The 26588-nt window shown below is 41.4% G+C and overlaps 1 protein-coding gene across 7 annotated transcripts in view; it reads right to left on the bottom strand.

The window, feature by feature from the left end:
• The window catches only part of FAM184A (family with sequence similarity 184 member A), a 273827-nt gene that overhangs the window by 9220 nt on the left and 238019 nt on the right, over window positions 1-26588 (bottom strand). For 6 of the 7 annotated variants that reach the window (XM_075862406.1, XM_075862407.1, XM_075862408.1 and 3 more), the window contains 5 exons: window positions 11653-11865; window positions 8301-8454; window positions 6806-6933; window positions 6132-6316; window positions 4761-4907 (listed from right to left, as the gene is read on the bottom strand). In XM_075862406.1, the coding sequence (XP_075718521.1) occupies window positions 4761-4907; window positions 6132-6316; window positions 6806-6933; window positions 8301-8454; window positions 11653-11865 (827 nt within the window). The remainder of the gene's footprint in view (window positions 1-4760; window positions 4908-6131; window positions 6317-6805; window positions 6934-8300; window positions 8455-11652; window positions 11866-26588) is intronic. The other variant, XM_075862410.1, reaches the window with a different exon arrangement.

Raw genomic sequence — 26588 nt, 5'->3', positions numbered from 1 at the left:
CCCCATACAATATAATGCTCCCCATAGCTGCCCTCTCACAGTATAATGCCCCCCATAGCTGCCCTAATAGCTGTCCCCGCGGTATAATGCCCCCATAGCTGCCCCCATACAGTTTAAGGCCCCCCTTAGCTGCCCCATACAGTAAAATTCTCCCATAGCTGCCACCATATCAGCCCCCCCTACCATACCCAGTATAATGCCCCCATGTGTGCCTAATAAAAAAATAATAACATAATTACTTACCTATCCCCGTTCCCACAATGGGTGGAGGATCCTCCTCCTCCGGTCTGTGCTATCAGTGGCTCGGCGCAGGCAGGCGCCATGACGTGACAACATTGCGCCTGCCTGCACCGAGCCGCTCACGGCAGAGTGAATGCTGGGGCAAGCCTCCGGCACTCTTGTTCCAGCCTTCAATTCAACTGTATCTGCATCCTAAGATTGCAGATGCAGTTGGAATTGGGACGAGCGGCAGTCACATGGGATGAAACATCATCCCAAGAGGCCGGCTTGGGTGACGTTAGAGGGCCGGCCTCCTGGGATGACGTTTCATCCCATGTGACCACTTGAAATTAAACGTCATCCCAGGAGGCCTGCTCAGCAGTTTGTCGCAGCGGACATTCCGGGCGAAAAACTGCACTACAGCTTAGTGCGATTTTTTTTCCCGAAATTCCCTGAGGCCACCGGGGCGGAAACCAGATACCGCGGCCCGGTACCAAATGAACCGCGGCCCGGTGGTTGGGGATCACTGCTATACAGGGTACCATAGTAGTAAGACTTTGGGGCTAGGATGGGCACCTCCACTCCTGGCAATAACTGTATTTTCAGCTTCTTCACGGAGTATGGCTTTAAATTCTTGTATTAAAGATTCAGACTCTGTAGCTGTAAATAGTGGAAGAATAGGTGATTTCTATCGTAATACAAAATTAATGTAATGGCCTACTGGCAGTAAGTCCTAAAAAAACAGATGGGGACCATCCAGTTTCCTTCTTCATAGGAGTGGTCTCATCACCATGACCCCTTTTCAATATGAAGCTGATCTACATTTGCAGTTGAATACTTTCCACTCTTCTCTGATACCAGCCATTTTAGGCTGGAGAGACACTGGGACTGAAGTGTTGGGATGACTAACAAGGAGTTTAAGAAGAAGTCTGCTTTCTTGATCACTACTTTATGTGCCATATCATCTCCAGATCCTCCAGAAACATTTACATACATATGGGGGAATTACATTATCAGCTCTCTTTCATAAGTTATGTCTTTTGGAAGCTTTTTGGAAACTTTAAATAGCCAATGTCAATTCCCTACTGAGAAAAAGAAATATGACAAGCCTTCCATCATTTTAGGAATAACAACTAAATCAATACTCTACTGGAAGGCGAGAAAATAAAGAGTGAATATATGCAACAAAAAGATCCCATCTCCTCTGATGGTTGATTGCTCGCTCAGAAGCGCGAGCCGCTTCTCTAATTGCTTGAACAGCAGCCAGATTTTTGTGCACAGACGGAGAGATTAAGAGACACATTTAAAAAAAATTGGAATTAGTGTCTCGAATTGCGTAGCTTCAGCTATAACGTTGCCTTCTGTATTTGCATATACGTGTACGGACAGATTTTAGGTTTTAATATTCAATTTATGTGAGCTGGATATTTGCCTACATCTGTATATTTAAAGATTCGATATAATAACCGCTGTAGATATATACAAGGCATATTAACTAGTGAATGGAGAAGAACAGCAACAATGACAGGACAATGGTCACAATATCACTGACAAGGACAGATGTATACAGAATAATTGGTAAATAGCAGAATACTATGGTCTCGTCAGAACCTCTGTGACTTATTCACAACCAAATTCAATATCATAAGATTTACAGCTAGAATTTATGGTCATTGCTGTACTGCTAAACCATGTAATCAATATAGTTTTATGAGTCACATACACTCTGCCTCCTCAAGCCAAATGTGTCTACATTTGAAGAAAGTTAAATACTACCCCCAACCTACGTTTTCAACTTTTAAACATGGTGCGGTTTACGTAAAGGTTGGGTATTTGGTGTGATAGTTGGTCCTTTGGTCAGGTAACGGTCAAGGAATATAACGCCATTTAACAGTTTCAGATGAGCCATAGAACATAAATCTTGGTAAACAAATTTAAAGTAGTGAAATACTTTCCATTGTCACCCCAATCTCCACCTCTTTTAAACATGCCCTTTCTTAGGGTAGCTGCTGTGGCGATCTAGGGGAAGTTTTGTATTTCATGGTAAACCATTAGAGTCAGAGTTGCTGCTTTCTAGTGGCTTCTTGCTCTGGCTCATAAAGAAGGGTCCCCCCATGACATCTATATGCCCTATTAGAGCGTATGGACAGGTGTTGTCTTCATAAGACAACCACTTTAAGGTTCTCTACTAAATCCAGTTCCTTTTTGGCAGCTATTACAACATATATAGGAGTTGTCACCCATTTCACCATGACTACTAAATGGCATCTCAGCCAAAATATGCAGTGATATGGGGGCAACAATGTAAGGCAAACATCTCTCCAGGAGTCTAGAAAAACTAGATGATAATACCTATAAGATTGTAAATCGCTCCAATTTCATGCTGTCACTTTGGAAAACACAGGAGGAAAAAACAGATGTGTCCACCATTGTTCTTACCTGTAGATAACAACGTTCAATACTCTAAAACAAGGCCTCAATCTCACACAACAATCAGTTTTCCCACCACTTTGTCACACAAGACTGATTCCAGAACACTTATCACAACACAACAGGCCTTTGGGGCCATTCTATCCATAACAAAATCCACCTGTTGGATGGCCAAATTAAAAGTAGGATAGTGGGTGCTAATGCACCCACTGAGGAGTGCCCTTCTGCCTAAGAAGCTGTATGTTAATCTTTACAAAGACTGCCTGTCATAACTACTGCTACAATAGACTGCAACCTTAACTAATTAGTTGGCACCTAACTTCAGACTTCATGATGAATACCTATACGAGTGTAGACCATTGGCATGCGCCAAACAATAATGCGTCCACACAAATCATAAAGCAAATATCAATACCTATACCAGACTGTGAAGACTACTAGTATATCCAGAAAATGAAACACACATAGCACAAGTCATGTACCATGACAATATAAAATAAACTTTATTGAAATATACATAACACATTGGCCATCAAAATATAAAAACAATATAGCACACAGTTAAAAAGGAGAGTATGGAGGATCTGCGTGAATAATCCAATATATATGCTACCATACTATAAACATCCTGTGATGTGGTAACAAATGCAGATATCTATAGAAAAAATAATCATATGGATCAAGTATTTGGACAACAGAAGCACATAAATATATTTAGCACCTGACAGAAGAGCACACAATTGTGCATGCATATAAAAGTATACAGCTAGAGCTCCAAGTTGCACCCAAAACAAAGACCATGCTTTATAAATAGAGGATATTACACAAACCCATGGACTGCATGATAGGAAGCACGCAGGAACACTCCACACTGACCGCCCCCGCCGCACGTTTCGCCGTCAGCTTTCTCAAGGGGTCTGAAGAAAGCTGACGGCGAAACGTGCGGCGGGGGCGGTCAGTGTGGAGTGTTCCTGCGTGCTTCCTATCATGCAGTCCATGGGTTTGTGTAATATCCTCTATTTATAAAGCATGGTCTTTGTTTTGGGTGCAACTTGGAGCTCTAGCTGTATACTTTTATATGCATGCACAATTGTGTGCTCTTCTGTCAGGTGCTAAATATATTTATGTGCTTCTGTTGTCCAAATACTTGATCCATATGATTATTTTTTCTATAGATATCTGCATTTGTTACCACATCACAGGATGTTTATATTATGGTAGCATATATATTGGATTATTCACGCAGATCCTCCATACTCTCGTTTTTAACTGTGTGCTATATTGTTTTTATATTTTGATGGCCAATGTGTTATGTATATTTCAATAAAGTTTATTTTATATTGTCATGGTACATGACTTGTGCTATGTGTGTTTCATTTTCTGGATATACTAGTAGTCTTCACAGTCTGGTATAGGTATTGATAACTTCAGACTTCTACTTGTTCATCAGTTGTCAATAACAGAGTGCTGCACTATTGTGATTGAACATGCCCAAGATACTATAAACTAGGCCAGCGGTCAGCAACCTGCGGCACTCCAGCTGTTGTGAAACTATAGCCCCTAGCATGCCCTGACAGCCAAAGGCTTTATTATTTGAGCCAAAATCTGTCAGAGCATGCTGGGAATTGTAGTTTCACAACAGCTGAAGTGATGAAGGTTGGGGAACCCTGATCTAGGCATTCATAGCAGCTGTTTATGCTGACACAGATTAGGTACGCAACCGCGGCACAGCGCGAGTGGTTAGTATTGGTTAGTGTTATGCCTTATTCAGACGAATATATAAATAGTTCGCGTGACGGACGTTATTTTTTAACGGCCGTCTCACGGCTGCATGTATTTCTATAGGGCTGTTCACACAGCCGTTGTTTTAATGGACCAATTTTTGTCCAATTTCACGGATCCCTCAGTAGACTCAAGTCTATGAGGGGTCCATGAAAAAGGGTCCCGCTCGGGTGCGAATCGGCCTTGAAAAAGGATCGATCTCCACGGCCAATATCACACATGTTCGTCCGAATAAAGCTTTGAAGTGTGAAAAAGTTAGTTGTAAAAAAAAGAGAATAGCTACACTGAGAGCAATTTCCAAAATCGGATCTTGGTTTACTTAAACTTACGAAACTTGCAATGCAGAATTTTTTTCCACGAGCATTGCTTGTGTCTTTGCAAATTCTGCCATTAAAACTTGCTTCTCTCTGATGTGGGCTGCTGTTAAGCCATTCATGTCTTCCTCATGTTTCTTGTTTAAGTCTTGCTCATGAGTCCTTTTTTCAAAGAAATTCAATATGTGTATACTTAAACATTTTTGAAAAGCATTATTACTTGTTATGCATATTTTTTTATGCATCACATTAAATATAAACCACCATTTTTTCAGTTCCATGAGCTATGCAAACTTAAATTTAATGAAGTGGTAAGTCAAAGTACAACAGTGTTGTGCATTCATTTACAGCAGTTAGACCCAACTGTTCCTAAAAATTTAGTCAAGTGTAAAAAAAAAGACTGTATTTATTGCATATGTATAAACCTTAAATTATATTTTAGTAATTCGAAAATATTAATTGCCTTTTTTGTTCAGTTGGTTATAATAGCGTTGCCTACTACAAGTTCACCCAACAGTATTTAAAGGGTCTGTCCGGGGTGGACATTCCTTTTATTTAGAAGGTTATGACTGAAAGCTGATGATAGGGTGTATGGGAATTGCTTTCTGCTCTGGCTAAGAGATGAGAATCCTGAACTTGGGAACCCCTCTATTAACTAAGAATTCCCTAATACTGTAAATGAAAATGAATTTTCTAAACCAGACAACCCCTTTAAAGGGTATGTTCACAATTTAAAGTGACATTTCAGCCACATTTCCATACTCCGTTAGTTAAATGGAGCAATAAGGTTCATGTAACATACCAAGGCTATCTTTTTTTTACGCTGGTCACTCAAGTAAAAGTTTTCAAGTTGATTTGTACACTATAGGTCATCAACACCTCAGGAAATAACAGGATGATTGCATGTTACCATATTTGTACCGGAGTAGTTGCCAAAACAGTGCAGTCCTCTCTGACATCACTTCCTGCTCTACAGCTATTGGCTGAAGTTGCACCTCACAAACTTCCTGGTATGCCCGCCCCATGTATGCTCTCTGTACATATTACTGGTAATACGGAGAGCTCTCTGCTGCCTTTCAAATAATTCCCCATGCTTTCTGGTCCAAATGAAGGAGGATGCAGCTAAAATAGAGAAAAGATTTCTCAGTATTACTAGTTTAAAGTGCCGTGCATGTAGAGGGCAGGCAGATCTTGACGTCTGTGAGGTGCTTTAGCCAATAGCTTCCAATTAGAAAGTGATGTCAGAGAAGGGGATGTCATTTGGGCATAGTGAAAGCAAATCACTGCAAGCTTTAATGTCACTCTTATTATGCTGAACCGTCAAAAGTTAAATATGATAAATGAATTTACATCTCATATAGGGGTAGATCAGGCAATATACTATACCTTATTTGTTGATTGGCTTCACTGCGTATTCGAAGGATCTCTTTTCCCTTAAATTCCAGCTCTTTAGTCAGAGTGTTAATGCTTTCATGCAGTATTAGTAGTTCCTTATTTAGATTAGACACATGTTGCTCTTGATGCTTAAGCTGTTTCTCAAGTTCTGAATTTCGTCCTAAATACTCCGATTCCTGTAAATATAGATACTGTGCTCTAACAAACAATTCTCTCTTTTCATTTGTTCCTGTACAATCCCTATGAGCAAGCCATTTACATTATATTGGCCAGGCCATTGAATCAATAAATAATTGTATAGTATTACATGCTATTATATTTAAGAACATCAAAACATAATTGAATGTAAACCATAATGGTTAAAGAGTGGGAAAATAAGATACACATGTTAAATGGTTAAGGCTCTGTTCTCATTAACAGACTCTGTCAGGGTTTCTGTCACTTTCTATTCTTGCTGTCAAAACTACGGAAGCCTTGATGCAATCCGGATAGAACCCATTTTAAGTCAATAGGATCCATCAGTCATTGTTTGAATCCGTTGCAAAACAGATCTGTCACAGATTGTATTATAATTGGAAGTTATGACGCTAGTGCAATCATAGCCTAATGCTGAAAATACCAATGGCAGATTTAATACGTCCTTCTGGAATAATTATCCTTGATACCTGACGCCTGCTATACTCTTTATGCCTTTCAAGTTCTGCCGCATCAGCTTCCATTTCCTGCTGGTGATGATTCCTCAACTGGTCAATGGCTGCTGCATGCTGGTGATTGAGTTCAGAGCGCAATGATGCTGCAAACCAAGCAATAGATACATCATTAGTTTATCTATATTCTTAGAACATTATACCATGCTTCTGAAATCATTAAGGAGAACAACATTTTTGCAATGTTTTATTTGTCTGCTATGATCACACTTCCTAGGGATGTATTAGTTATTGGATTTATTATTCTGTGCAACAGTTCTGTACATGGGTGTATGTAAGGGTTAGATAAGTCAGCAATACCTGTCAAGGTGTACACAGAGTAAAAGATTTGGCCCAGATCAGACAAGTATTCCAATATTGAATGTTTTGGTTCTCTTTAAATCCCTGTGTCATGAACCACCCCCCTCAGGCCCTGCACTAACCATAACACAGAGCATCAGTTTTACCTAAAGTGATCCTTTAAAAAGATATTCACAATCTAAGACATGCGGCAAATTCACAGGATATTCCATACATATCAGATAGGTGGAAATTCTGTCTCTTCGGCCCCCATGTATATTGGAAGAATAGGGGTCCCCTGTTCAGCATTCCAAAGAGGACAAGTACACTCGACTATTCCCATGTTCTTCTCATAGGAGGGAGTCGCAAAAGTGGAACCCCCACCTGTCAGACAATTATGGTATATACTGGAAATATGCCATAAATGTGTCAGATGGGAATATCCCTTCAAGTTTTATTGTAGCCCTTGGTAGTGGTTCAATCTGACGCGTAGCCCTTATAGATGTACAGTATAGATGTACTGATTATGACTACAACCTGTTATTGATCGGGTTGGTCTTATTATCAGTGGGTGGATTCTCACCTTTACATACCACTATACTGCAAAATATGGACTAGTGCAGTAATGACTTGAAATACTTTGTCTGAAGCTAGTTATAGATTTTAGTATTTTCCAGGCAGATACATTTTTTTTTTGTTCTGTCAGAATCTGAAGACAACCATTGCGGAGTCAATAGGGTTGCCATGGCAGCCAGGGACCTAACAATGTGCCCCCGCCTGATACATACACTGCTTGATAAATCATACGACCCATAGAATACACTTAACATGTTATTTATGCTGCACGGTGCTTGGCATCAATTTTATTTATTTTTTTAAAACCAAGTTACTCTATAAGTTATATGATGGAAAATTAAAAAAGTTATGGGTCTCGGAATGCGGCGATGCAAAAACGTAAAAAAATTCCTGCGCTACTTAAAACCAAATTAGGCTCGGTCTAAATTATGCTCGGTCTTAAGTGGTTAAATCTTGCTTTATAAATTCAATTAGACATCCACTGCTTACTTTGATCATTTTACTGCAAAAAATAAAAAAGTACAATGTGTGATCATAAAAGAAATGCTCTAAGGTATGTCATGTGTGAAAACGTAGAATATATACCTACTGTACTTACCTAGCATAGCTTTGCCCTCATCTTCCAGCTCAAAGCGAAGGGTTTGAAGCTCCTGTTCCATTTCCAATCGCAGCATATCCATGACCTGTTTGTGGGCATCTTTTACAGACTGCAGCTCCTCTGAGTATTTTTGATGTAAACGATCTTCCAGATCCTGTGAAGCAGAATAAAGATATACAGCAGGAGAAAATAACCCGTACGCATTTTGAGCTGAAAGATAAATTGCACATAAAGAGACAAGACAAGAAAATTGGACAAATTATCTTAAAGAGCCGAACAGAGTGCTTTACCACTAGGGAAGCAATCTTCTACTAAAACCATGCATGCTGTCAGTGAACATACGTTTTTTCAAGAAAAACTGGAAATATTTAATAAAAGTGTTTTTTTTTTTAAAAAGGACAGCATTTTAGCAGAGACCAACTGACATATACTTAGAAGCAGGCGCCGTACGGCCCATGCTTAAATGTCAACGCCACAATGACATATAATGGCTGATTAGTCAAGTTACATACACTCCACAACATTGAAATTGCAACACCAAGAAAGAAAAGTTTTATAATTGTGGAAATCACAGGATCGATAGACATGATAATGATATGCAAATTATAAAAAAATGGAAACCATATATTCTAAACAACTTGATTTATTCAGTATCAAGTATGAGCGCCATACGCCGCAATACACGCACTTATACGCCTTGGCATGCTATCAATGGTCGTCTGAGGAATGTTATGCCACGCAAAAATGCACTTGAGAGGCGCAAATCATCAAGATTGACTGCTGGCAGCTCCCTTTGCAATTGCCGACCAATGACCTCCTAGATGTGCTTGATGGGAGACAAGTCTGGAGATGTTGCAGGCCATGGTAGCACGTTTAGGCCACACAGGCTGCTCACAGTAGAACGAGCAACATGCGGCCTGGTCTTGTCCTGTTAAAAAAACGGCTTCTGGGACACGTTGGAGGAATTCCACGACCAAATCAATGTAACGCCAAGCTGTTAGTGTACCTGAAATGAAGACTAGAGGGGTCCAGCTACCGTATATAATGCCAGCCCACACCATAATCAAGAGTAGGACCGGTGTGACATTTCCTTGTGAAGGCCTCTTCATGGCATTGCCCACTTGGTGTCCAGCCAAATGTCCAGCTATCATTGCTTCCTAACTCATCGCTGAAGAGATCAGACCTCCATTCCAGCCTACATTACCATCTTGCCGTGCACCATCATAGCCTTTGAGAGCAATGGCGTGTGGACAATGGAACACCTGTAGCTGGACGTCTGTCTTATAGTCCAATGTCGTGCAAACACCTTCTGATGGTCTATATCGACACTGGTTGCCGCCCTAGGCTTGGGAAGTGAAGTCCAATTTCACTTGCAGTACAGAATGGATCACTACGCGCCATTCTTTCAATCAGATGATCTGTCCGTCCAGAGGTTCGCCTCCGCACCCCTCTTGCGGTCATTCCCGTTCGTTGTTCTCCCAGCGTCCGGGACACGCAACGTTGAACAGTGCTGACATCTCGGCCTCGGCGAGTAGCGATCTTCCAGAGTGATAAACCAAGGTTTCTGTCCTTCTCAGTTTACGACAAGTGACGATAACTGGCACATCGACGAATAGGAGGCATCGCACAATGATCCCACACCACTAGATTTTTGGGGTTTCATGGGGCTTAAAAACTTTGCTTTCAATCTGGCTGTTATGCCCTCCCACATGCCACAGAATAGAGCTATGTTGTTATGTTTTTAATTTGAAAATTTGATCATGTGCAGATCTTAGCAACACCTGCTACTTCCTCGATTTGCATAACCTTACAGTTTGCCCTTCTTGGTGTTGCAATTTCAATGTTGGGGAGTGTATACAGTGGCGTAACTATCGCTGTAACAGCTGTAGCGGCTGCTACAGGGCCCGCGGCATGAGGGGGCCCGTGTCGCCCGCCGGCACGGGCCCCCATCATGGCTGGAGGCTCCGCTAGCTGCCGCTATGGTTACTACAGCGCGACGCCACTGAACACTACGGCAGAGCAGGGAGGTATCTCCCCGCTCTGCCATTAAAGGGGTTGTTCCTACAAAAGACATGTATCCCCTATCCACAGGATAGGGGATACATGTGTGATCGCTGGCAGCGATAGGGAGAACGGGGGACCGAAAGTCCCCTGAAGTTCTCCATCACAAACCTCAGACTTCCGGGGTCTGTGTCGGCAGCTCCGTAGAAATGAATGGAGCGCCGGTCGCGCTTGTGTGCATGCGTGACCAGCACTCCTATCATTTTTATTGAGCTGCGCAGACTCCGGAAGTCAGAGGTTAGTCATGGAGAACTTCGGGGGACTTTCGGTCCCCCGTTCTCCCTATCGCTGCCAGCGATCACACATGTATCCCCTATCCTGTGGATAGGGGATACATGTCTTTTGTAGGACACACTATAGGTCGGATTTTTTTGGGGGGTTGGGGCTGTATGACGTTACCTACAGGGGGGGCTGTATAGCGTTATCTACAGGGGGGGCTGTATAGCGTTACCTACAGGGGGCTGTATGGCGTTCTCTACAGGGGGGGCTGTATGGCGTTCTCTACAGGGGGGCTGTATGGCGTTCTCTACAGTGGGGGCTGTATGGCGTTATCTACAGAGGGGGCTGTATGGCCTTATCTACAGGGGGGCCTGTATGGCGTTATCTTCAGGGGGGCTGTATGGCGTTATCTACAGAGGGGGCTGTATGGCGTTATCTACAGAGGGGGCTGTATGGCGTTATCTACAGGGAGGCTGTATGGCGTTCTCTACAATGGGGGCTGTATGGCGTTATCTACAGGGGGGCTGTATGGCGTCATCTACAGGGGGGTCTCTATGGCGTTATCTACAGGGGGGGCTGTATGGCGTTATCTACAGGGGGCTGTATGGCGTTATCTACAGGGGGGCTGTAAAAAAGGCACTATCTACAAGGGGGGGTTGTGTGACACCCGGGGGAGGGGGGCCCCCAGTCAATAGTTTGCTATGGGGCCCAGTCTTTCCTAGTTATGCCCCTGAGTGTGTGTGTGTGTGTGTGTGTATATGTATATATATATATTTAAAAATCTCCAAATCCCAGGCTGCAAATGGAATTTTAAGTTCAATAATTATAGTTTTCACACACACTTTATTATATAGTTAGCTATAGCAAAATTGTAAAATACTTGTTATCTATAATAATATAGAATCATAATAACTACTGCCTGAAGGTTCACTTCCTGCCAGAATAGTACCAAACATTTAGAATAAAATATATATAAAAACCTCCATGAAGTGAAAGTGGAATTAGAGTACCAGGCTAAAAAGCAACTTTTAATACATATAAAAAGGAGGGAAATGTCGTAAGTGGCACTTGCTTTGTGTTCTTGATCCTTTGCTTCCTCCATGCTTTGGAACGCTATGATGTGTGCTTCCTGCAGTGACTTCTGCCTCTGCTGATGCTCCTCTTCCAACTCTTGGAGCTCCCTGGTGAGACGCTGTCGTTCTTGACCGAACTGTGACTGCAGCTGCTGCAAAGCATTTTGGGACTGGCACAGCTGCATCTCAAGGTTCTGTTTGAGCAAGGAGATCTAAAGCACAGGCAAGAAAAATATCAAAAATTAGAATGACAGAATAAGTGGAGAAAAGATGCCGTGTTTGCAGCTGTGCTTTTACATTTAAATGAGCATTACTTTTTCTTTTCAGAGCTCATCTTCTGTCAGCAACCAGTGGATTAACTGTATTAAAATCCAAAATAATACTTTCATTGCTGCTATTTTCACAGAAGTGTGAGTTATTAAAATCAACATTTTACTGCTGAACCAGCCATTTATAAAGCCTTGCTTAATTCATCTTTTTCATACAAATAGTGTTCGCAATCTGTGGCAAATTTTAAGAAAAAACAACCTCCTTCATGTTTTCTATAGTACATGTATACAATTTTTTATAAAATTGTTCTAGGAACCCCAAGACCTCCAACCATTGCTAGAACAAAGAGGTGGTGGTACTTTCTAGAGTGCCATGCATCTGAGGCTGTATTGGTCTGTTTCAGCTTCCCACGAAAAAAACAACTGTTGAATGTCTCTGACGAATTAGGGTATGTGCACACACACTAATTACGTCCGTAATTGACGGACGTATTTCGGCCGCAAGTCCCGGACCGAACTCAGTGCAGGGAGCCGGGCTCCTAGCATCATAGTTATGTACGATGCTAGGAATCCCTGCCTCTCTGCAGGACAACTGTCCCGTACTGTAATCATGTTTTCAGTACGGGACAGTAGTTCCACGGAGAGGCAGGGACTCCTAGCATCGTACATAAGTATGATGCTAGGAGCCCGGCTTCCTGCACTGTGTTCGGTCCGGTACTTGCGGCCGAAATACGTCCGTCAATTACGGACGTAATTAGTGTGTGTGCACATACCCTTAGGGTTATATTCACATGTGGCAGATTTGTTGCAGAAATGTTTGCCACCATTCCATTTATCTGAATAGAGCTTTCAGAAATCCATTGGCTTACTGCCAGAAAAAAAACATTCAGATGAAGAAAGAACTGATTTTTTAGTTGCAGAAATATCTTCAACAAATCTGTTGTTGAGCGGGTCAATCCGTACTATTACATCATGGTGATCATGCGGGAACAGGAGCTGCCCACACCATTGGGTGTCGGTTGTAACTAATAGCTGACCTCTGACTTAGGCCTCATGCACACAGCCATGCCCGTAATCACGGCCAGCGATTGTGAGCACGGCCGGCCGCCGACTGGGATCCCTCTGTCACCTTATCGAGCTTATGTTGATGGAAAAATAAAAACGTTTTAGCTCACAGAATGTGGTGCTGGAAAAAAAAAATTCCATAAAAATTATTTTGTTGTACAAAAGTAGTAAAATCTTCAAAAAAAATACTTATCTGATATAGGCATAAATCTAATGACCCGTAGAATAAAATTAAAAATGTACAATAAACGGCATGAAAAATTATAACCCCCCCCCCCCAAAAAAAAACAATGCCAAAATTACTATTTTCTCTTTTACCCAATTTCAGATTGATTGCTATGGTTGAAGTGCTGCTTTATATGGAAATATTACTAGAGGCTCGATTACCAGCTATCATAAAAATAGAGTAACTGCCTTGTGTAAATAAGCAAAACTATCAATGATAAAAGATAACAATAGCGGGGGTTTGATCAACTATTTTACGGAAGTTTTCTGGCGTTAAAGTCACAAATTACTCAAAAGGCACAAAAATTATGACTTTCTGCCATTGTGGCCACTTTTGAAAAAAGTGGACGGAGCATAGCGGAAATAGGCCGGGCCACCTGCTGCTTGACACATTTACTATTTTTTACACCAGAAAATGGCTGGCGTAGATTTCACTTGGTGGTGCACATACAAATTTGTCAGATCTTACTCCAGTTTGTTTCCGATTAAGACTGGCGTATGACACACCGATCTTTAATCGTCAATGTTACTGTTTGTTCATACCTAAAAATCTAAATCATTCCCCATGAATTTATGAAAGATTGAAAACTGAAGTTTTAAAAATTGGAAGAAAGTGAGGATATATTTTGTAGTGTCCATAAATTTAAGAGGTATTTAAGTAATGGCCTGTAAGGCTCAGTTTTCCAATGGATCAAATGTAACATTGATGGACCCCATTAACTTTAATTTGTTCTCTTGGGCTTCTACTATTTTTTTTGGAAGGAACAGCAATGCAAACTGTGATATTCTTGCCATTAAAAATACTAGAATAGGCTACTTAACCCCTGACAGAGGCTCCAAATGTAAGCGCAAACAGCCTAAAACAAAATTTATTTTTATTATTTATTTAAATTAAAGAGCACCAAAAGAAGCTCATAAAATAAAAGTATTGAAAAAGGTTGTTGATATATTATTATTAAATATGTATTTTAATGTTTCTGGAGGCTCTCAGAACTGGAGATAAGTGAGGTAATGTAGTAAGGGGCTTAGGGGTGAACCTTTTTCTTGACTTCCAGTCTTCCCCTCATCCTGAAATGGTTGACAACATAAAACCGTAGATTGTGTTAAACTACAGAAAATGTGATAAACTTACTACATGTTAACTGTTAGGGTATGTGCACACGACAACGCTAAATACGTCTGAAATTACGGAGCTGTTTTCAGGAGAAAACAGCTCCTGAATTTCAGACGTTTTTGCATGTACTCACGTTTTTCGCGGCGTCTTTTACGGAAGGTAATTGGAGTTGTTCTTCATTGGAGTCAATGAAAAACGGCTCCAATTACGTCCCAAGAAGTGTCCTGCACTTCTTTGAAGCAGGCGTAATTTTACGCGCCATCTTTTGACAGCGACGCGTAAAATGACAGCTCGTCTGCACAGAACATCGTAAGACCCATTGAAAGCAATGGGCAGATATTTGCAGACGTATTGGAGCCGTCTTTTCAGGCGTAATTCGAGGCGTAAAACACCTCCATTATGCCTGAAAATAGGTCGTGTGCACATACCCTTAAAACCATCATCCAAAATAAAAATTCAGCAATACTGCTTCATATTTTAGAAATAATCCGCAGGCACTTAAACCTTTTTCCTCCAAAATAGTGTTTAATGAAACAGCGCTGTCTGGTAGAAAATATAATGTAATAAGAATTGCAAAGAGAACTGACTGTACGAATGAGCATTTGAGAGATGGATATTTATCAATGCCAGACCTCCGCTGACTGCCAACACTACAGAACAAATTTGTCACAAAAATGAAATCCCACGAAAAGCAAGTATTTTCCCTAGACAGCATATTTTGTTTTCAATCATCCAAAATGGTTGGAAGTCTCTACAGAAGAGGATTGAGCATAACAAACATGGCAGCTTATCAAAAAAGATCCACTTAATAGAATTGAATTGGTTGTCCTACTAGTCAGAACATCTTTTAAGTGATACAATTATGAAGTCTCTCCTGTCAATTTCGTCTGCTTTGTTTGCTCTTTATTGGATTAGACACCATGACAGAACATACAGTAATTGCTGACTTCATCTTCTGCTCCGACCAATGTTTCGGATGAAAAGGTCAGAATGACCTTAGGCTTCTCCAGCTATTGATTTTCAGTGTCTTATTACATCAGAACTTTTCCTACATTTTCTCACTGTACCAATCAACGGTTTTGTTCCCACAATATTACATAATGCATTTATTGTATACTGTATTTACACAGAAAAACATGCATTTACTGTAGTGAACACTGCTATATATCATGCTTGAAAGGTATTAGTCTTGGCTCTTGGCGACACACTGATCCTACAGAATTTTCCTTTATATCATTGATGCTATGTAAGATTATGTTTTACCGTTATCGATTATTCTGTAGCAGAAGCCAAATCATGCTTTCTAGCGAGCCCTGAACACAGCCACCCAGCCTTCTGTAACATCACAAAGCAAAAGCTGAACTTACAACTGCCAAAGCAGGATAATGGGACTGTAATATCTAATGTACGCTGCTGTACATTCGATGCGTTCCTCTGCTGCTGATCTACTTTCGGGGAGATTGATTTCCAATAGTTCAATGGATACAGATTAAGGACAGTGCTGTGAATTGAGGCAGTAAACCTTTAGCAAACTACTGAATGGCAGCAAGCAATCTGTAGACAAGCTGATGATAATGCAAGCATGCCTCCATATCAACATTGTATACGAAGCCGACTTACATTACTGATGGATTTATGTAAAGCTTCACCCAGAGAGTGCCGCTATGAAAAGAAGATTACAAAGAGAGAGGGAAACATTCAGGAAAATACTAAGGAAAAGAAATGGGGACACATATGGGTAACAGAGAGAACAATAATTTTGCACAGGAAAACACACGTATGACATATGTTAAGTACATAACATATGTGTAATTGGTGATTATTATTACAATGCAGTGACGTCACTAAAATCGACTACACACAAAGTCGTCTGTCATAAAAGGCTTAATACAAACCTTTTATGGCCCAATGTGGCTACTGATCTTATACATATAACATTTAACATTTAGGGTAAATTCACACATGGCTTCTGCAAATGAAAATCAGTTCCATACATCTGAATGGGGTTGTTTCTGCAGCAAGCACATGGATTTCTGCAAGTTCCATTCAGATGATTGGGACAGTCGCATTGGATCCATTGAATACAAGTATAGCGGTTTTCTATCATGAAGATAGTGACTATAAAGTAAATTAAGCACAATAGAAGCATCAATAACGCAGTTTAAAAAAACGCCATTAAAAACTACACGAAAATGCTGCAAAACGATGTGTGTGAATAAAGAACAGCTCTTGTATAGAGAACCTGGTGGATTTTGCATTACAAAATCATACAGTATGAGAATTGAGTGATTCATGCGCTATTGAAGGGATTCTACGGTTTTATATAATTATTGTGTAAATAACTAAACATTTGTAGCTGCCGAAATTGAATATAGTCTGTGTGCACTGTTTACATATGCTTATGTATGCTTATGTATATATTTGGGATAGGTCGTATATATTTGGAATATGTCCTTAGACTAGTATGTAAACAAACAATATTATCCTTGCAGTAATGTCAGCGCTCATGGACCACATTTTAACATTGTATTACACTTTTCCAGCATTACATGTGTTTTATTTTTTTAGAAAATATTTCTATAAATCCCATAATAGAACACCATATAGGTTTACCTTGAACATCCTCTATTCTGCGTCTTTTTCCTCTGACTATGAGCTGAATGAGGGAATTCCCTCTGCTGGGACCCCTAGCTATCAGATGTTATTGCCAGAGGTGAATTTGATGCTAAGCGTTCATTTTGCTGCAAGGGAAAATTGAGCATTTCACAGCGCCCTTTGAAAGCAATAGGCCATCCTTGTAATGCAAAACCCACCAGGTTCTCCATAATAAGAGCTGTTCTTTATTCACACACAGCGTTTTGCGGCGTTTACATGTAGTTTTTAATGGCGTTTTTAACTGCGTTATTGATTCTTTTTTTTTTAGGCCAGATGGTATATTAAAGCTGCGTTTTAATTTATGGCATATTTGGGACAATTTTGTTGTCAGCTGCGTTTTCTCCCAACGCAGCATGCTCTGGGTATGGCGTTTTCAGGCGTTTTTCCCATAGGCTTCTCTGGAGGACTTCAAAAACGCCATAAAAAAACATGTACAAAATGACACTAAAAGTAAAACGCCACCAAAAACACCATAAAAAATAATTTTACATTTTAATAACGCTAGCGGTTTAAGAAGCAGTTTAAATTGCCAGAAAAACTTTGTGTGTAAAGGAGGCCTAATAGAGGGGCTGTTGTGAACAGGGTTTCCCTTCTATTACCATCATTTTCTGCCAAGCTCAACCACTTACTTGCCACACATAAAAACCCTACAAATCTCCTTAACATTTCTTGTATGTCTTCTCCTGTCTCTTTTACCTGTGCGCTCTGGAATTCTCGGTCCGTGGGCAACAAACTCCCCTTTATTCATGATTTATTCCTTTCTAACTCTCTCAGTCTTCTGGCTCTTACAGAAACATGGCTACACCAGTCTGAGACTGCGTATCCGGCTGCTCTATCTTGTGGTGGTCTCCACTTCTGTCATACCCCCAGACCTGAGAACAGGCAGGGTGGAGGAGTAGGTATACTTCTTTCCCCACACTGCACTTTCCAGGTCATTCTCCCCGTACCCTCACTTACATTCCCCATCATTGAAGTCCACACCCTCAGACCCTTTCACCCTTTTTCCATCAGAGTGGCAGTTGTCTACCGCCCCCCCAGGCTCACCCCGCCAATTCCTGGATCATTTTGCTGCCTGGCTTCCACAATTTCTATCCTCTGAAACACCCACTCTCATCATGGGTGACTTCAACAGACCCATTGATAATCCAATCTCCCCATCTGCCTCACAGTTACTATCTTTAACCTCCTCCCTAGGTCTGTCACAACTTACTAACTCTCCTACACATGAAGACGGGCATTCACTTGACCTGGTCTTCTTCCGACTCTGCTCAGTTTCTGACTTTATTAACTCTCCTCACCCGCTCTCTGACCACAACCTTCTCTCCTATATGATCAAATATTCTCTGCCTCCTCAGGTCATGCCTACGTATCAGACATTAAGAAATCTACGTGCCATTAACACTCAGCAACTCATAGACAGCCTACAGTCCTCATTGTCCTTTATCTCTTCCCTCTCCTGTCCCAATCTGGCCACCAAACATTACAATAAAAATGCATTGGATGAAGCAGCCCCCCCTACACTCCAAACCACCCGACAAAGACGACGACAACCCTGGCACACGCCTCAATCCCGTTTTCTTCAGCGGTGCGTGTGATGTGCCGAACGTCTGTGGAGAAAATCGCATTTGGCTGCAGATTTCCTCCATTACAAATTTATGCTCAAAATTTACAACTCTGCCCTTTACAGAGCCAAACAAGTCTATTTCACCTCTCTCATCTCCACACTATCTAATAATCTAAAACGCCTCTTTGATACTTTTCACTACCTCCTTAGTCCTAAAGTGCAGACACCGATCACAGATCTCAGTGCTGAAGACCTGGCCATTTATTTTAAAGTTAATGTTGTGAAAATCCGGGATGATATTATCTCGCAGTCCCCCAGTATCATCAATCCCCTTCCCTCACGCACTCCCTCTTCTTAACTTTCAGCTTTTGACCCAATAACAGAAGTCACTAAGCTCTTCTTTTCTTCTCATCCCACTACCTATCCTAGTGATCCTATCCCCTCACACCTCGACCAGTCCTTATTCCCAGCTGTCACTAGTGACCTGACTAAAATATTTAACCTCTCTCTTTCTTCTGGTGTCTTTCCCTCCTTTTTTAAACATGCCATTATTAACCCATTACTGAAAAAACCAACTCTTGACCCATCCAGCACTGCTAACTACCGACCAGTCCCTAATCTGCCCTTCATCTCCAAACTCCTGGAATGCTTGGTCTACTCTCGCCTTATCCGCTCTCTCTCTGCTAACTACATTCTAGACCCCTTACAATCTGGTTTCCGCACTCTACACTCCACAGAGACTGCCCTTACTAAAGTCTCAAATGATCTCTTGGCGGCTAAATCGGATGGTAAATACTCTCTCCTGATTCTTCTGGATCTCTCTGCAGCCTTTGACACTGTAGACCACAAACTCCTACTTAACATGCACCACTCTATTGGCCTTAAAGACACTGCACTCTCTTGGTTTTCCTCCTATCTCTCTGACCGCTCGTTCAGTGTGTCAGTTGCTGGTTCTACTTCTTCTCCTCTTCCCCTTGCTATCGGGGTTCCACAGGGATCAGCAGATTTGGCTTCCAGTACCATCTCATACAAAACACCAGTGATTGTCCGTCCGCTGTCTCTAACATCATGTCCGCTCTCTATCTGAAACTGAATCTTTCTAAAACTGTGCTCCTTGTGTTCCCACCGTCTACTAACCTACCTAAACCTGATGTCTCCATCTCAGTGTGTGGCACTACCATAACTCCTAGGCAGCACGCCCGCTGTCTCAGGGTTAGTTTTGAGTCCAATCTTACCTTTACTCCTCACATTCAATCACATAGACGCTCCTGTCATTTTCACCTCAAAAACATCTCCAGAATCCGCTCTTTTCTTACTGAGGAAACAGCCAAAACTCTTATTGTTGCTCTGATTTACCCTCGTCTTGACTACTGTAACTCATTTTTAGTCGGTCTTCCATTCACCAAACTCTCCCCTCTTCAATCTATCCTCAACGCAGCAGCCAGGCTCATCTTTCTGACCAACCGCTACACAAATGCCTCTACCCTGTGCCAATTACTACACTGGTTGCCCATCCCCTTCAGAATTAAATTCAAACTTATTACTCTCACCCACAAAGCTCTCCACAGTGTTGCACCTCTTTACATCTCCCTCGTCTACCAGTCTACTCCTGCTCTACATTCTGCCAACGGCCTTAGATTAAAATCCTCCATAATCCAAACCTCCCTCTCCTGTCTCCAAGATTTTTCTCGTGCTGCACCAGTCCTCTGGAATGCGCTACCACAGACAATCAGATTCATTCCCAACATCCACAGTTTTAAATGTGCACCGAAAACACATCTTTTTAGACAGGCGTATAACATTCCCTAATCTGACTCCTTTCCTTGGCCCCATTAGTCATCAGAATAAGATTCCCTCACACTCCTTGCACCCTAATGTCCGTCATTCACGGATACTGGCTGGTGACCCGCTCATGCAGCTTTATTTCTACCACCCCATGTGTATAAAAGATGTCTGGACCATTGTACTGAACAAATACTTTTACACTTTGTGTCTCCCTTATTTCCTCATAAATTGTAAGCTGTTGCGAGCAGGGTCCTCAATCCTCTAGTCAGAATTGTAAATTAGCTTTGTCACTATGTAATGTCTGATATTGTCTGTTTATGTTCCCTCTAAATTGTAAAGTGCTGCGTAATATGTTGGCGCTATATAAATAAAGATTATTATTATTATTATTATTATTATAATATACGGATCAATCACATATGATCAAATCCACTTGCTGGTATCCTAAAATTCCATACAAATGCATAATGTCCCTTTTTTTTTTTTTAGACCATTTAGTCATTATTTAATGTCAACTTTGATCACGATCCAATTATATGTGATATTAGCTACTTCATCTGTAAATTCTCTATCCATTAACATAAAAGCTCTCTCTATTAATAAAAGATGGTAAAATACTTCTTTTGAATGATTTCTGAACATTAAAGAGGTTAACCAGTAAAGAACTGTAATCCTGGAGTAGACATCTACAGAGCAGAATAGATTAATAAATAATTAAATTTCCTTTTAATCTGTGAAAAAATAAACCTGGAAAAGAGTAACAAAACCACAATATCTATGTTATTATATTCGTTCCATGTGTTATGCTCATTGAGCACAGTGTGAGCAATTCAACAAATTTGGGCATGGTATGGTTTAACTGAGTATATAAATGAAAAAGTAAAAAATTTCCATCAATCTTTTTGAGGGAAAAAAACAGCAGAACACAAAATGTAAAATCTAGGCTTTTTATGGTGCCCTACAGGTATCAGCCTACGAAACTAACCATTATACCCCTCACCCTTTGTTCGTAAACCTTTGCCTGCTGTAAGTGAATCTTATGTAATCATGTCTACATAAGATAATACAGAATAGCATTAGGCTATGTTCACAACTGCATTGTGGCATTCCATTGTTCTGCTCCGTCAGAGGAGCAGAACAAGGGAATACCGGAAGCGACCGTTATTGTCCCATGTTGCGCTATTGTCTCATGCTGCGCTATTGTCCCAGGTAATCTCGGCTGGATCTGAGACAAAGGCCCAAAACGGAGCCTCCAACGCACATGTGAAAGAAACCTTAATTGTAGATATTACCCTTTATTCCTTCAGGAAGACAGTTCTTCATTGTTTATCTTTTATCAATAAAAATTATATTGCAGTATTTTGCTCAGATAAACCATGTGTTTATATTCTGATTTTAGTTGTTGTTGTTTTCAAAGTGAACCTCTACATTGTTGTTTTACTGTTGGCCCTTGTTTGATTATGCAAAACAAGAGACCTAACAGCGGAAATCAAGTACAATCTGCACTAATGAACTTGCAAAGTATTGACTTCCTGCTGACACCAGCAAAGTAGGAAAGGGGAAATAACCAAAGACTAATTGCTCCCCTTTTTGTTCACTGCCCAAAGCGTACCTAACATTTCATGTGACTTTTCAGAATAAGCCATCATATGTGTGTACATGAGAAATATTTCTGGCCATCATATGACTTTTTCCCCTCTGCAGGCTCTATTTCTAATTCTCAGTTGCTTCTGAGCTAGTGGGCGGAGCCTAACTGCTATCATGTCTTTTATACACTGAACACAGAAGAGGAGAATCATGTTCCTCTATCTCTGTCACACACACACACATATATATATACACACACACACACACACTACCGTTCAAAAGTTTAGGGTCACTTAGAAATTTCCTTATTATATCCCAACAATATATGTATATATATATATATATATATATATATATATATATATATATATATATATATATATATATATATATATATATATAAAAAGCTGCAACAGCATGGAGGACATTATAGAACAGTAATGAGCAGTCTAGCAGAGAATCCAGCATTGGGGAGACATAGAAACCTTAACAGCAGCCTGTGTCTTTCTCACTCTGCTCCTGCTTCCTGCCCCTGCGCACCCCTCTTCTCTCCATAGACTTGTATGCAGACTTGTATGTGTGACTCACTCTCCCTCTGGTCCCTCCTACTGCTCCCTCCCCTCTCCATAGACAGGCAATGAAGTGAGACACCCCACCATCTGCATATTCATTATCAGATTATTTTCTGATATTCATTATCACCACATGCTATAAAGAAAAAAACGAACAATTGGCTCAGAATGATTGTAAAAAATTATACAATCATTTTAGGGAAATAAAAGTAAGAAAAAGTGACAATAAAGAACTAAAAATGATTTTGCATTCCTCCTTCAAGCAAAAATAATTTTAGTTTTTTTTATCAAATTAATTAAGAAGAGCCTTGAATATATGTATAAAGTCCTCAAACGGCCAGTGTAAGGATGGATTTACAAACAGCATTTTGCTGCATTTTTCTTGGCGTTTTTAATGTCGTTTTGCTGTGGTTTTTAGTGTGGCCAAAAAAAAGCATGTTTAATTTGAAAAACACAAGCGTTTTTTAGAAGCGTTTTTTGATGCAGTTTAAGACGCAAGATATTTTGTGTGTGTGACGGAGGCCTAATTTCAGCAAACCAACTGCCCCACAAAGCAATACTGCAATGTGCTGAAAGGGAATATGTTATAGATGTACTGTAGCATGATGCATTCATTACAAATGTTTAGTGTTTCTTTAAAGGAAAATGAATGATTGTTCCTAAAGAGATTATCCTAAGCACAGAGCATGACAGCAAAAACAATATTTCCATCACAGGCTTGTAAGAAAACAGTTAAATGAATGCTCTGAAAACAGGCTTTCAGCACATCTTAGCAAACTGATATTTTTAGCCTGAGCGTGATATAAAGTTGCATTTGAAATGGCTTAATCTAATTATGGGTTGCTATGACTGCAAAATATTTTTTCACTGTAATCTTCAAAACTTCATGATTCTAAGACATAAAAGATTAAGTAAGAAGGATGTTTTTAAGTAAGAAGTATACTTTTACGTTTCTTCATAAACCCCATTTTCTCTACAGTTGTGAATCACAAATAATTAACTATTTCTCTCAATCACTTTAAGGCCTTATTCACACGGCCGTGTTCAGTCTGTGAGATAGGGACCGTAGGTCGCCGCATTTCCCGGACCGTATGCAGTTCGCGGGACTACTATACCATACAGAAAGCATGACTATAGTATGGGACAGTATTCCCGCGGGGAGGCAGGGACACCTAGCATCATACATAAATATGATGCTAGGAGTACTCTTGACAGTGGCACGTTAAAGGGTTATTCCTAACTAAAACAGGACCTGGGGCAGGAAGTGAGTGACGTCACAGCGTGATCTCTCGAGAACACGCTGTGTCTGCACTGCCAGAAGCTGGGCGTTGTGTAGAGAAGTGGATGATACTTCTATACACAACGCCCAGCTAGTAAAAGAAGTAAAAACGCCCCGATGTAACGAACACGCCCAGTTGTACTTTTACTTTAAACACGCCCAGTTGTACTTTAGAAAGCTTCATTTACATAAATATAAAAATGGTCATAACTTGGCCAAAAATGCTCGTTTTAAAAAAACAAAAAACTTTACTCTTATCTCCATTGCAGCGCCGATCTGCTGCAATAGAAGATAGGGGTTGCAAAATCTGGTGACAGAGCCTCTTTAAATCTCTACATCATGTTTGATGCAGGATCTGCAACTAATCCCCAGCTAATCTACTGTGTGTGAACATAGCCTTAAGAGACATCATTATGGTCCAAGATTTTAGGCCCAAGAGAACATATGAAGTCATGAACTGACCTATATTCAACAATCTGGGACATCTAAAAGGTAAAATTTCGAGTGTTTCTAACAGTGACTAAGATAGTGAATTACATTGACCTGCCTAAGTAGAGTCGTGTGTTAATGAACCTTCCCTTACCCATCTTATCCCTCCACCCCCACCTTTAGGAAAGACACGTGACACCGAGGTTGGATGTGAAATGGCCACAGCAGCCGTTTATTAATTTCACAGTTTTATCAAAACAATTTAAATCCGAAACATTCGTATAACTAGTTAGGAATCCACCAGAGAATTCCTCCTAATAATTCACATGACCCAACATGGGTCAGAATCGTAAATAACAATTTTAACGTTAACATTAACCCGAGCAGAGGAAGTCCTTGAAGCCCTTTCAGATATTCCTTTTTTAAGAACACACCGAGTTAGCCATCTGCAAACCACCAATTACCTCCAGCTGTAAACCAGCTCGGAAGCACCGTTCACCTCAGCAGATGGCTCCAACCACTAGAAGTCCACTTCAAAGGGATAACACCCGATGAAGCCCTCAAGTGATATACCGACCACTAGAAGTCCACTTCAAAGGGATAACACCCGATGAAGCCTTCAAGTGATATACCTTCCACCAGAAGACCACTTCAAAGGGATAACACCCGATGAAGTCTTCAACCATGTACCTTTTTTGGGGGACGCATACCCCCGATGCGACCCCCCCACCATTTTGTACTGACTGGCCTCAAGGACTCCCCCCGCCAGCTGCCATGACAACAGAACCTACTCCGGAAAAAGGAAAAAACATGTTAAATAAGCACACAAAACAAAGACAACACTCATAAACGGACGTACATGAAGACCCACAGGGGTAACAAACCAAGGGCGGGAGGGTGGGAGCTTGTCTCTCCCTGTGTTACTCCTCCCGCTGCTTCCGGCTCAATGCCGCAAACAGCGGGAAGCTCAGCAACGGCCCCCTGACTCCTCCTTGTCCCTCCTCCACCTCCTCCTAACTCTCCCTCCAACTCTCCCCTACCTATTAACCCTTTCCCTACCAGTGAGGTCATGGAGGCTTCCCCTTAAGCCCTGCAGGCTGCGTCCAGCCTCTTCTTGACCTGCCTAAGTAGAGTCGTGTGTTAATGAACCTTCCCTTACCCATCTTATCCCTCCACCCCCACCTTTAGGAAAGACACGTGACACCGAGGTTGGATGTGAAATGGCCACAGCAGCCGTTTATTAATCTCACAGTTTTATCAAAACAATTTAAATCCGAAACATTCGGATAACTAGTTAGGAATCCACCAGAGAATTCCTCCTAATAATTCACATGACCCAACATGGGTCAGAATCGTAAATAACAATTTTAACATTAACATTAACCCGAGCAGAGGAAGTCCTTGAAGCCCTTTCAGATATTCCTTTTTTAAGAACACACCGAGTTAGCCATCTGCAAACCACCAATTACCTCCAGCCGTAAACCAGCTCGGAAGCACCGTTCACCTCAGCAGATGGCTCCAACCACTAGAAGTCCACTTCAAAGGGATAACACCCGATGAAGCCCTCAAGTGATATACCGACCACTAGAAGTCCACTTCAAAGGGATAACACCCGATGAAGCCTTCAAGTGATATACCTTCCACCAGAAGACCACTTCAAAGGGATAACACCCGATGAAGTCTTCAACCATGTACCTTTTTTGGGGGACGCATACCCCCGATGCGACCCCCCCACCATTTTGTACTGACTGGCCTCAAGGACTCCCCCCGCCACAGCGAAACAGGCCTTGACCACCTTAAGCATGTGAGTTCCGCCACACCACCACCGCCCTTTCTATTCCTTCTGCTATCGCCAAGCTCCAAAGATCAATGCCAACCTCGGTCAGATGAACCCCATCACTCCTCCAGAAGTTCCCCACTCCTGACTCCAACTCCCTGTGCCGCACACAAATGCCCCCGTTTTTTGCTACGAAACGGGACACCGCCCGATTAACTTTAATGCGAGCCTTATTGACTCTCTCCACTGACCTAGCCAACCGCCAATGTTTCCTCGGGACTATGTCCGACCACACTATCACCAACTTGGGATAAGAAACCCACAAACACAACATATCGTGTTTGATATCCCGCACCAACTCACGAAAGGGGCGGGCTCCTAAGTCATTCCCACCCACGTGCAACACTAAGACCTCCGGAACCCTATCAAGCCGGGCATATGTCTGGAATTCCGCCAACACCCTGCTCCACGACATACCTCTAAATCCCAGCCAATGCACAACCGCATCCTGTCGCGGAATGCGCAACTGGCGACCATCCGGGCGGACGTCTGCCCTCAAAGCCCCCCAGTGCACGTAAGAATGACCCATCAACCACACCAAACACGGAGGCGAA

This window comes from Rhinoderma darwinii, chromosome 4 (genome assembly GCF_050947455.1).
Source record: "Rhinoderma darwinii isolate aRhiDar2 chromosome 4, aRhiDar2.hap1, whole genome shotgun sequence".
Classification (NCBI taxonomy): domain Eukaryota; kingdom Metazoa; phylum Chordata; class Amphibia; order Anura; family Rhinodermatidae; genus Rhinoderma; species Rhinoderma darwinii.
Note: the sequence above shows the minus strand (reverse complement) of the source record. Positions and strands in the feature narration are given on the sequence as shown.